At 35.7% G+C, this 12,998-nt stretch overlaps 1 protein-coding gene across 9 annotated transcripts in view; it reads left to right on the top strand.

Annotated features, from left to right (window-relative positions):
* The window catches only part of KIF20B (kinesin family member 20B), a 35,741-nt gene that overhangs the window by 10,818 nt on the left and 11,925 nt on the right, over window positions 1–12,998 (top strand). For 7 of the 9 annotated variants that reach the window (XM_021398649.1, XM_021398652.1, XM_021398650.1 and 4 more), the window contains 10 exons: window positions 1,687–1,849; window positions 2,895–3,149; window positions 3,892–4,031; window positions 4,565–4,712; window positions 5,273–5,540; window positions 6,103–6,164; window positions 6,360–6,479; window positions 7,726–7,888; window positions 10,882–12,085; window positions 12,522–12,660. In XM_021398649.1, coding sequence (XP_021254324.1) covers window positions 1,687–1,849; window positions 2,895–3,149; window positions 3,892–4,031; window positions 4,565–4,712; window positions 5,273–5,540; window positions 6,103–6,164; window positions 6,360–6,479; window positions 7,726–7,888; window positions 10,882–12,085; window positions 12,522–12,660 — 2,662 coding nt within the window. The remainder of the gene's footprint in view (window positions 1–1,686; window positions 1,850–2,894; window positions 3,150–3,891; window positions 4,032–4,564; window positions 4,713–5,272; window positions 5,541–6,102; window positions 6,165–6,359; window positions 6,480–7,725; window positions 7,889–10,881; window positions 12,086–12,521; window positions 12,661–12,998) is intronic. The other 2 variants (XM_021398657.1, XM_021398656.1) reach the window with 2 other exon arrangements.

The raw sequence follows: 12,998 nt of genomic DNA, 5'->3' as shown, positions 1-12,998 counted from the left end.
TTAAGCTATTGTTTAAAATACAGAGTTCAAAACTAAGTTATGAGTGAAAAATATCTACAGTCTTCTCCCATTGTGTGAAGTCTTGTTGATCTAACAAAGTGGTCTATAAACTTGCATGCTTTGTTTTTAAATTAAACCATTGAAGTTCTAAATCTTTGAACGTGTTATTGTAGACATAAGCAACTTAACGGTTTTTTTTTTGGCCTCGCCTTATCATACAAATCCTGGGATAGGTTATAAAATTTCTTTTCACTGTTTTCACTGTAAGTTAGTAAAATGTTCAACCTGTTTTTCCTCCTTTGTTAATTAATTCCATTTGCTATTTAATTCTGCTGTAACAGTTTTCCTCAGGGATATTGCTGTGCTTTGTCCTAACTGATAAAAAATGGTCGGATTTTTTTCTGAATGTTGATATAACTTTATCGTTCTTTCTGATCTAGCTAACAAAATGCAGACAGAAAAAAGCTTACCTGCTACTTATGCCTGAGGTTGGGCTCTAAATGGGTGCAGACAGAACTTTCTGTATTTTAAACAAATGTACTATTTATTTATAGTCACATCGAGATATAACTGCTCAGGAACAGCTTTCTCTGCAGATTCTTATTTGAAGATGTCTTTCTGTCCAAGAGATTAAATGAGTTCTGTCTGTTTGTGAAATGCCATCATGTGCTTTAACAAATTCACTTGTGCCGTAACACTGTGCTTGATAGACTATTCAAATTCTGTTATGCTTAATATAAGATGAAAATAGGCCTTGCTAGTGGTTTATTCTCTTTCTGTCCTTTCTAGATAGGAAGGATGCATTAAAATTAGCTGATTCTTGAAGAGCTTTGCTATATTCAGAACTGTTTTATTTTCTGGTCCTGATAACTTGAAATTTTAACAATATAGAAGAAATATACTGAAGTATAATCTCTTAAAATATTGATAGATTACTTTTATAGTAATTTTCTTAAAATGATTCTTGTTTACCACTCCTGCAGTAAAACTGCTTATGGGTCATGTGTATTGTGACAGGAGTATAACTATCTGAAGTTTTCTAACATTATTCACACAATTCAGTATCTGTAAAGAGTCCAGAATGTGGGCAACCTCTTCAGAGAACACTGTGTTTAATCATGCTTTAGGAATTCTCTCATAATTCTCTATATGCATTCAAAAACATCACCAGCTGTTCAATTCAGTGGCATAATTTTGGTTTAGGAAATACCGGAGATGTTCTGATAAGTATGCACTTTTTTATTGCCAAAGTATTTACTATTGCCCATTCCCAGTGACAAGATACTGAGTGAGAGGTATCTCTGATTTTGTTGGATACTGCTTTCTCAGAAGTAGGTACATTGTTTTCATGAATGTGGTAAGGAAAAGAGAAAGGTGAGAGATGATTTAAGGTGGCATGAGGCTACGTGACCTATCTTAGGCTAAATGTTGAATGCGCATTTTGTTTTAAATGTTCTCATGGGGTGTCTGAGAAGATAATGGCTATGTAGTAGCTGAAACAGCCATACAACCTATCTGCTGAGTAGCAAAAAATAAAAATTAAAAAACAAAAAACAAACACATCTCAAAATGTTTTAAAGACTACTGCTGTTACTAATGTGTTGTTTTCCACTTGGGTAGCTCTTACATTGAATCAAAGTCATTAACTTCTGGTCATGGGATTTGTTTTGGTTTTTGTCTTCAAAGGGTGCAGCAGCACATACCATTTCGTGAAAGTAAGTTAACACACTTTCTTCAAGGATTCTTCAGTGGAAAAGGGAAGATACACATGATAGTAAACATAAGCCAGTGCACTTCAGCCTGTGATGAAACACTCAATGTGCTAAGGTTCTCAGCTATTGCACAAAAAGTGAGTTGTGTATTTTGTTGATCAGTGCTTATGATTTGTATTTAAAGAAGAAATTCTCTCACTTCTAAGAATACGAATCTAGTTATATAATATGAATCTGGGTTTTTGTCTCCATATAGCAATCAAATTTTCTGATTTAGTCTTTTAGTCAGGCTTTATTTTCCTGCAATGGTTTCTAAAAATCTCTACTGGGGGCATTCTTTTTCTTTGGGGTGTGAGGGCGGAAGCATCTTCTTAGGAATAAGTGAATAAGATTCTCAGAAGTATTCAGCCTAACAAGAAGCAGCTTATTATATTTGGAGGAAATTCTCCACTCTTTACTTAATCTTTCCCTCCGCTCAAAATATGATCCCATCTAGGAAAGCAAATCCAGCTACCCCATATGCTATTACTATCACAATTTTGAATATTGTTCAAGTACTGACAAAATAAATGGAGCAGCAAAATGTTTAAAAGGCTGTGTTATGGCCATGAGGCTTCAATGGGAAAGTGGAAGTTAAGCAGAATGGGCAGGAATAAGTGCCATGATATAACACTGAAGAAGTTAGAGTAAACTGTCAGATCAATGCTACAGCCTTTATGGAAGTCTTTGAAATGTTGGGAGTTTGTGTTCAAAAGATGATTGATGGATGTGTGCCCTTGGATTGTGGCCTTATCTAAGGAGGTGAAGTGTGAGACTAGAAGGAGCAGCCTGTGAGAGTGATGTGGTTGTGCAAGACAAAGAACTAAAAAGATGATATTCAATTGCATCTAATGCAACTGGAAACTCAAAATATAGGAAAAGCAGAAATCTGTTGCTGTGTGAAGTGGGAATTCTGGTCCGTTGTTTGGCTAGTGAAACTCTTGAGATTAAAAGTAGGATTGGAGTCTGAAGTAAGTCCTTTGTGCTTTCTTGAAAACTGGTTTAAGTAGTGAGCAAACAAAGCATAGACCAAGGGAGTACTAAGCTCGGGAGAGCTATAGGAAATCACAGCAGGTCCCTCTTGGAAGTGCTAGTAAAGGTTTAAGGAATACTGATGGCTTTCTTCTTCTATTTCCTGTGTAGGTTATAGTTACAGATGCATCTGTTCCTCCTCATGATCAATCATTTGGCCAGAAATCAGCAAGTGGGTCATCAACACTTTGTTGCGCTAAAATGACCATCCCAGAGAGAAGCACTGGTTTTCTATGGGACCAAACCCTAGAAGATGTAATTGAAGATGATGATGATGTTGAGATGGAAGAAGATAATATGTCAGGAGAAGAAACAATGCTGAAATATGATGAAAATAAAGTCCTTGTAGGAAAAGAAGAATGTACAGTAAGTGGCGGGACTGCTTTAAAAATTAATGTATAATTGAGGCTTAAAGCAACATTCTTCTTTTCCTTCATCTCTCTCCTATTCCTTCTGACCACCCTCTTTCTCCATAAATTCAGTGCTAAGAAGTAAGTGGAATGACTCTGACTTATTGTCTAGTGTCAGAAAGCTGTGTGAAATGTGTCTAAATGCTAACTGAGCAATGAGATGTGCAGACTTGTTTTTATCTATTTTTGGTAATCTGTGGTCCGTACATAGCAAGGATTACATGTGTTTTTTTAGCAATACAGAAAACTTCTCCCTTATATTTTGTGAAGAAAAACATTTTCTAAGCAACAGATATTTTAGTCTATTTTAGGACAATGCTTCTTTTAAAAGAAGTTACTTCTAGATAGGGCAAAGAGGCAGAAACAGGAGATTAGAGAATATTTTGGTAACATTAAATTAATATTATTAATATTACCCCCCCTCCCCCCCCCCAAAAAAAAAAGGGCATCTGCAAAACAAGAGCTCAATCCTATATAAATTGAAATGCTTTGAAACTCTTGGCAAATGACTTCTCTGTGCAGACTTGTAAACTGTTGTGCTAGAGCCAAATAAATACTTCAATCTAATTGTGAATGCTCCTGTTTATGAATAATTAATAAAAGAAGTGGAAGATCTTTTTCAAATAGAGTGAAACGAGAAAATTCGTTTCTAGGGGAACCATTGCTTTATGAAAAACTTAATACTAATGTTACCCTAGGCCCTGCTGAATCTTGTGGAAGACTTGAAGAACAAACTTATTGCTGAGAAGAAGGATAAGTTACTACTGGAACTAAAAATTCGTGAAGAAGTGACACAAGAATTTACCCAATATTTTGCTGAGCGGGAAATGGAATTCAAGTAGGTTTGCTTTAAGTGGTCTTAAAATTATTGGTTGAAAAAGAAAGATGAGTAAATTCGCTTGTGGCCGAGAGTTGGATTTCAGGAAATAATAGTCTACTATTCTGCTGGGCTTGCTCTTTTACTCTTACTTAGAAACTGATTTCTTAACAGAGGCTATTTGAACTGTGATTTTAGGAAAAGTACAGTGTGGGAAAGGCTTTGATTTGGGTGCTGAGGAGAGGTGGGTAACTTTATTTTTAGTTACTACTCTTAGTGAAAAACAGAAGTATTCTGGCTTGAGGAGTTCAGAAAAAAATGCTTCTAGTAAACATTTACATCTGTTGTCATCTGCTGCTGCTCTACCTCACCTCCAGCAAATCTCAGGGAGTGGGGAAATAAATTTCTATGTTAGTGTAGCGGTAATATTCTGTGTATTATTCTGTGGTGCCAAAATAGAGAAACATCTTTGTTTACAAGAAGCTATACTAATAACTTAGTAGCTCAGATTGGCTAGCTTTTAGCTGACTTATCTTTTTTCTTTTGTACTACAGAGAATGCCTTTCCCATGAACGAGAACGACTTGAAGAAAATTCTGAAAAACGCCTTGAAATTTTCAAGGAACTCGTAAGTGGTTATGCTAAAAACCCAGAAGAAGAGGAATCAAACAATCTGCCTTGCAGTGAACAAGCTAAACCCATGGTATTTCTTTCCTTTTCTCTTAAATTTTTTCCTTTTTGCTGTTTAACTATTATGGGCATTCTTATAGAGAAAAAAGGATGGTAACAAGGAATTGCATGCTGTGTCGCTGTATGATGAGCAAGATGCATCTATTCTTCATCTAATAGGAATAGTTACTGAGCCTTAGGAACATTTTCAGAAAGCTTTGGGAATTTGGGGACTTTTCTGTGTTTCTGCACAGAGTGAAAATTTGTGTCTGTATACAAAGAAACAGAGAGAATCCTAGTTTGTACATTAAACTTGAAGGAGATGAAACTGTGGTGATATAAAAAGGAGTGTGATAGTGGGTCATTAAATACTATAAAATATAGTAGCTGTTGCTAGATTGCCAACTCTTATCTTCTCCCACATATAAATCTCTATCATGTTGCATATGAACTCGCGAGGTGGGTTTTGAAGATGGAATTAAAAACTTTTTATGTGGTTGAAATCATAATGGCTATCCAAATTATCTGTAGAAATAACGGCTATTATGTAGTTAGCTATTCACCAATTTTAACTGACTATAAATTACCATTCAGGGTGGAGAATATAGCGTAGTGCCAAACACCTGTGCTGATCTTGAGGGCATTATTGAGTCTCTGCAGAATGATGTCACGGATATCAAAAAGCAAGCTGAAGCAGCACATAGTTACATTGCATCCCTAGAGGACCCGCAGGAATCTATGGGTTGGCTTCAAATGCAGCTAGGAAATATTAACTTTGAACTAATGAAGACCAAAGAAGAGCTGACAGAAAAAGACACCAAACTACTCAAAACTGAAGAAGAGCTGTCACAGAAGAACAGAGGTGAGTTATGTGATGTGAAAGGTAGAAGAAAGAAATAATTAACTAATCTAAATTAGAAATAACTAACTTGAGTAGAAAGTAGAGGAAAAGTCCTACATTTGGAACCATCGCCTGTATACAAGTGATTGTCCGTTCTGTGCATGTTCAGGTCGAGCAATTCCACAGTTCTTGGTTATTTCATTTTTTTTCTTTAAACTGCAATTAGCAGTTATAAGTTTTTAGAAGTGTGGGGTTAAATGTCTATATCTTGATTTTACTGTTATACTGTGATCCCTACTCTTTACATCTTGCTGATGCAGTATTTTCAAGTATTTTATGGAACATTCTTAATGGATGAAGTTGACCATAGTATGATTTCAATATAATCCTCATGGTATGACCTATACTTCCTATTCTAAGAAATACAGACAACTTTTGAAATGCACTCTTTAAGTAAAGACAACATGCAAATGAATCGATTTATTCAAAAGCTACTTAAACATGAGAATATCTGGAAAAATGGATTACTTAATAAACTACCTATTGACTACTTATTTAATGCAGGTTTCTCTGTATGTTACAGACTTTGAAATGCAGATGATTAAATTGGATGAGACTGTTGAACAACTTAAAGAAGCAACTGAGGTAACTCTATCAAGAAAATCTTGTGTAAAATTGTTCTAATACAAAGTTGGGGTAGTTTAAAATGCTATGACAGTAGGCTCCTAGCTTTTTTACCAAGCTTAGCCTAACTGAACTTGCTTTTAAACACATTGTGTAATTGAGCTACTTAACACTATATTAGAAGCTGATGACTGAACTATTTTTTTTATTTCCAAGAAAATTAATACACAAAACGAAAGGATTCAAGAGCTAATGGACATCGTGGTGCAGAAAGATGATGCTATTACAAAGCTACAAGACTTAATATCTCATTTAGAAGAAACAGTAAAAGACTATGTGAGTTTTACACATCTCAGTATCTTCATAGGAAAAAAAAACCCTAAACCTATGCTTGTAATCAGCTTACTTTTGGAAAACTGTAATTTTATGTATGTAGATAGTACTTGTTCGCAATTGTAAAGAATTCAAATTTATTTGAAGTTAGTTGTTGTTAATGCAAGCAACAAAGAATTGGCAACAAAAATATCAGTGTGTTCCACCAACTGCTACTTCACACTCCTACCTCAATGGAAAAGCAACAATATGAATATATAGAGCAGAGTTTGAAGTATGAGTGGATGGCCAGGATATCTCTACATTCTACTCATTAATAAAAACTTTCTCCTGACTAATGTACTGCAAGCTACTGAATATGTAAAGGCTAGCTTGATTAAGTGTGTGCGCATCGCTTCTGGTGTGTTTTTTTTTGGTTTTTTTCTTTTTTACCTTGATGCTTGGTAGCCGGAAGTAGCTCTGAAATAGCTAATTTATAGTTAGTTCTGTCACTCTTCCCTTGTAAACTTAGTACCCTGACCCTACTTAGTCTTTGACTTTGTCTGCACCACTGCAACTTAGTGTTTCCATAGTATTAAAGCTGAGTGTGATGAGTAGTGATGACTGCTACCTATTACTTCTTCGAAGAGCAAGGCTCCGACTCTATCCATGAGATTGTGCGGCCTTAACACTTATGAAGTTTTTCTTTTCATGAAGTACTAAAGATGAATAATCAGTCCTTGGCAGTGCTGGCATGGCTTACCACTTGTCATCTTGTAAGTAAAGAAATGCCGCTCCTGATCAAATACATAATCTAAAGTATGCATGACAGAGCTGACTAATCTTTCAAGCTGGGTTGTATCTGTCATGATAAAAATGATCTGTGGGCTTAGCAGCTATGACAAGTGATGAACTTGTGTGAGAGCTGACCATTTGCTCTTTGACCAAATTTGTAATTATGTTGACTTCTTGAACACTGGAAATTCTTTGATAAACTGCTAACCTCCTACTGATTGTTTGCAAGTCTTGTATTTTGTAGCCTGCTAGGCCATTGCTCTCCCTTCTATACTGTACAAAGTATTGTGCTTGTTATTATCTGAAGATGTACCTGTTCTTGCTGTTACTGAGATTTGTAACTGACTTCTATAGGGGTCACCCGACGAACATTTTACCTGTATAATTTTGTGAAAACATTTGCCTACAGATGATTACTGAGACTTAAGTGCTCATTTTGTTAAACTTCAATGTAACTGATCTTATATCAATACAGGACAATACTATAACTACTATTAAAACAAAACTGGCAGAAGAGAACTCCAATAAAGTAACTGAAAACAGCCAATTCAAGGAATGTGAGAAAAGTGAGTTGAAAGTGGAAAGAAAGCATTGTCTTGAAGATAAGCCTACTGTTGAAGAGCCACCTGCAAAGAAAGGTACAGTTTCTTCCATCACTGAACAAGGTGTCTTCCAAAAAAAATTGATTCCTATTCCAGAATGGAAGCAAAAAGTTGTGAAGCGTATACCTTATGGTATGAGGAGAAAGTCCACTGTGTTAAACTGTAAATAGAAGTAACTGTTATGTAAATATTCCTTTTGCAGAAGGTCCTATGCTGTTCATTTTTTAAATGCTTAAAATAAAAGTTTTCTTACACTATTTCCTTTTTGCTGCTTTTTCCTCATCTGCTGATGCACTTGCTCTTCGGATAATAGTTTTAAAGCAGTTTCTTCAGGATTGTTTCCACTGCTGCTGTTGCTAGTCTTCTGGGAGAGTAGCATCAGCTGCTCAAGTGCTTTTTTTTTTTTCTGAAGCAAGTATCAAAACTGTTAATGACCTGCTAATTGCTCACTCATGTGAAACAATGCTTCATTATATATATATGTGCTGTGAGTGCACCAGTACTGGTCAAGGTGACACTGCTGTCAAATGAAGAAAGCTTTCCATTTAAATACCATTAGCTCTTTTTAAATCCATAGACAACATATTTTGCACAACTCTTGTGTTTACACTTCCAGTCCTCTTGCTTTGTTTCTTTTGAATTTCACTAGGGATTAAACTTAAAAAGGTACAATTTCTTACTTTGTCAATTTAATTAAAGTACTAATCGAGAATATTGAGCTGTATGGGCATGTTTCGTGCAAAATGGTATTGATAGGCTCTGATGCATTTAACTTCACATTTGGGGACAACTGGGCATCAGTTTTCCTAGAATTATGGAAGGCATATGCAACGCAAAAGGAGAATCAAAAACTTAGCTTTAGTCCCTTCCTTTCTTGCCTTTCTCTTGCAAAATATGTGCAAGGGAAAAAAATCTAGGTCTTGTTTGGATGAGAATGCTACTCTTGGATGTGAGGGAAGCAGGTAACTCTCAAATGGAATGGATAAACTAATGGCCAACAGGTTTATAAATACTGAATGGATTAAGCAGGAATGTCTAATACACAACATTCCAACTGTTGTTTTTTCATCAGGAAGGGTCTCTAGGAAGTGGAAAGTCTAGCCAACAGTAGCCAAAGCAGGTAAAATACTAGTCACTGTGGACCAGAGCTGTGTGTGACTCAGTAGGGCATTTCTGATGTTTGTGCAACTTGTTCAAGTATCACTTGAAGCTTTACTGCAAGGAAGCTTCTATTTCTGTACCAAGCATCTCTGATTTGTCTCTGCCATCTTTTTGAAATAAATATGGTTCCTAATGTGGCTACTTATGTGATACCATTATATAAATATTACAGGAGACAGAGGGAGGGAGGTACAGCTGATATGGGCTCCTTCATACCCCAAATAGTAGTAGGTTTGTTATAATCATATGACTGAAGCTCTCATTTAAAAAATCAGTGATAGTGCTCCTCAAACTAGGAACTAAAATGGATAACTGATAGTGACAATGTCAGCATTGAATTTTCTTTTAAGTAGTACTGTCCATTCAATCATGCTAAATGTTTCTTTTATTTGTGAGTGTTATAAGTGTCCAACCTCAAAAATTGAAAAATATATACTCTAACTATGTTAACTATACATAACACAATAGAACAATGAGCGCAGGTGCATTGTGCTTTTTTTCATAGAATTCAGTTATACTAGTAGCATGAGCAAAATTGTTTTAGGAGATGATAGGTTATCTTGGCTTGAAGTTTGGGTATTTATGCCATTCTCCAGACTTCAGGTCTTGTTTCCCACGTTTTGGGTAATGCTTTTTCCTTGCTGTAGGACAAGCTTCTAGACTGAACATCACATATCTTCTTCTAATCTTATTTATCTTGCTTTACTGCTTGACTGTAGTTTTCAGCACAAAGCATTTAGACTACGTCTAAATCTTCCTATGAAGGATTGTACTCTTCTCAGTTGAGCTGTTGGGAGCAACCAAACCCAAAACCTGGATTGGGATGTAAAATACCACTGCTGTTGCTTCAGAATGACTTCTAAATCTGTTGAGGGCTGTCTATAAGACTCATTAGATTAAGAGGCTGTTTCCATGCAGTACACATGTATCTGTGTGTAATGCTGGCTCTGTGTGGACGCTACCAAATTCTACTTGTAGTACTAGTAATACTTGTACTAATGACAGGACTCAACAGAATCTCCCTGGAATATATAGTTGTGGTGATGTAATCCTTATTAAGTCTTGATTTATTTTTATCTTCTTAATACTAAAACTTAGTATTCATATTACTGAATGGACATCGCTGGATTCTAAAGCACTCATGAAATACAGCTGGAGTCCCTTCTGATAGGAAGAAAGTGCATGTGATATTAGTTATTGCTCACTACTTAAGGAAAAATCACCCCCATGCTAATGAAATATTTATGGAAACTTGAGTTGGCAAATTTTTACACCTGTCTGAGAGAAGTTTATATGCAAAATAGTGGGTGTGGACAGAAGTAAGAATCTTCATATTTTGCTTAGAGACCTACTGAAAAAAGAGGAGAAGGAGGATACAAACACTGGAGAGATCAACTTGTACTGGATTTTATCTTTCTTTTTAAGAGGACCATGAGTTTGAATGTAGCTTCTTAGAAAACCCTATAATACCTTTTAGATGTAGATTGAGTGATTGCTGGCTGTATTATAGGGATTGCTGAACCAGAAGGTGGAAACAATATCGCTGTGAATTGTCTATCTCATTCCCACATTTCTTAAAACTAATTAGATTTTCTACTAGTGTGGAGTAGAATGTCTGAGTAGAGCCATGGTAAAAGTGTTCTTTCAGCTGCAAATTATGTATAGAAGTCTGAGATGCCTTATTACAAGTTCAGAGGGCTTTAACTATTTTGAGACTTTTAAATACCATGTGATGTATGGATATGGCTTTCATGTTAGACAGTTTTTCACTTAATAATTGCTACTTGGTATTGCTAACTACTTTGTAATATTTATTTTAATCAACCTGAGCTATATTCCTTTTCTTGGTTTGTTTGTTTGTTTTTTAGTAGTTGTGAAGGAGAGGAAAAAGAAGAACACTCTCGAGCAAAAGAGAATTGAACACTTGAAACGGAAGTGTTCTGCATACCACATGGAAATACTAGCACTGAGGGAAAGAACTGAAGCCTTGGAACGTCACTTAGCTGCAGTTGAAGAACAATGCAGAAGAGAAAAAAATAAGAAAGAAAGGTTCAGTAAGCAGGTAACAACCCTGCGTCTTGAGCTCTCTTTTTCTGAAGAAAGAGCTGCTGAATTCTGTGAAAAAATTCAGCAGTATCGAGCTGACTATCAGGAAATTGCTTCTGAATTGGATGAACAGAGGTCTATAAATATGGGGCTAGAAGAAAAAAATGTTCAACTAAATAACGTCATAGAAGTCGCCAAACAAAATATAATTGATAAAGTGTCACAAATAAAAACAATGCAGTCCAAACTAGATGAGTTATATAAACATCACTTAGAGTCTTCTGCTATGGATGTTGATTTAGTCAATCTAAAGGATTCCTTAGGCGCTCAAGAAGGTGAACCGGAGACATCTCAAATTAGTGCTGTATGCATTCAGTCCCAGACTACTATATCGGATCTTGTACAGGACCGCTCCTTTTACTGCAGTATTGAAAATATTTGGGAAGTATGCAAAAGTATTGACGTTTCCTCACAAAAAAGTTGGCAAGTCAAAGCGCTGCTTCAAGAAGTTGAAAACCTAAGGAAGGGACTCAAAGATGCTGAAAACTATAATAATCAACTTGAAATGAAGTTAAGTGAGATCACAAATCATGATAGTCAGTCTGTAAAGGAAGACCTTTTGAATCAGTTGCAAGAGCAACTAAAAAAGAAAACTCAGGACTTCGAAAAAAAGACTGCAGAAGATCACAGAGTAATTGCACAGTTTGAAGAGGAAGTTACCAACTGCAAGGTAAAAATAAGAGAGCTTGAATGTCTCCTGGAGGCTTTTAGAACAAAGGAAGACAGCGTGACAAAACTCAAAGAATTACTTAAAGAAAAAGAATCTATTATTTTAAATCTAGAAACTATTACAGTCGCTCTGCAAGAGAAGTCTGCTAATGCAGACAAAAAAGTTGAAGAGTTAAGTAATGAAGAAGCAAATCTGATGGAAGAAGTTATGCAGCTGAAAAACAACTTGGAGCAGATGAAACACACTCTTTGGGAAAAGGAGAAAAGTGAAAAGGAGAAAATGCAATCTATAGAATTGTAAGTAACCAGTGAGATAACTCATAGCCCTTTGAGAAAGAGCTAGAGTTAAAACTAGTTCTTGCGTGCATCATTTTGACATAATGCATTTGCATGTTTATCAGTAGCCAAACTACTGCTTAAGGATGCTTTGGTACACGACTTGAATTCAAAGGGAAAACAGAAGCATGCAAGGAAACAAAGAATAATTTGGGGATTTCTGGTGGTTTTGTTGCACATCCATCAGAACAGAATCTGAATAATTTGTTGCTTTGGAATCTTATTATGAGAAACTGAAATTCAAAAGAAACTGTTTAAATCTTGTCACTAGTCTAGATAAATCTAAGATTCTATTTACTGATAGAAACCAACAGGCAGAGCCTGGGTTAACCCATAAATGCTGTTTCGTTGAGATGCATAACAGTAATGTTATTTGTCTCTTTATTTTTAACATAAGGCTAAATAAGGATCTTTCTGAGAGCTCTGCCCTTGTACAGAATTTGAAAAAAGATTTGCAGTGGAAAGAAGAAGAGTATACAGATTTAAAAGAGAAACTTTCTGATGCCAAGAAACAAATTCAGCAAGTACAAAAAGAGGTTTGTGGTCAATCGGAGATATTTCTTCTACAAGATTACGCTTGGCTTTCTGTTGTTAAAACTTGTTTTCTCAAACCTTAACTATGAAGCTTAAAAATGTTTCACGCTGGTGCTAGCAGCAAATCTTAGTTAATGTTGCCACTGAAGCTGTAGAGAAGAACAGATGGCATAACATTTTTTCATATAGATAATGCACAAAAGAAAGTAATCTTTGTTAGTGGTCTTGAATAAGGTTTGTGAAAAGGATGGCTAATCTGCTTCTGGAGGGGGACTTGTTATAATCTCTATAGTAACATTAGCCTTACCATTGGTATTTGTGGTAACTTTAAAGCCTCAAA

This window comes from Numida meleagris, chromosome 5, assembly GCF_002078875.1.
Source record: "Numida meleagris isolate 19003 breed g44 Domestic line chromosome 5, NumMel1.0, whole genome shotgun sequence".
Taxonomy (NCBI): domain Eukaryota; kingdom Metazoa; phylum Chordata; class Aves; order Galliformes; family Numididae; genus Numida; species Numida meleagris.
The sequence above is the reverse complement of the archived record's forward strand: the minus strand, read 5'-3'. Positions and strand labels throughout refer to the sequence as shown.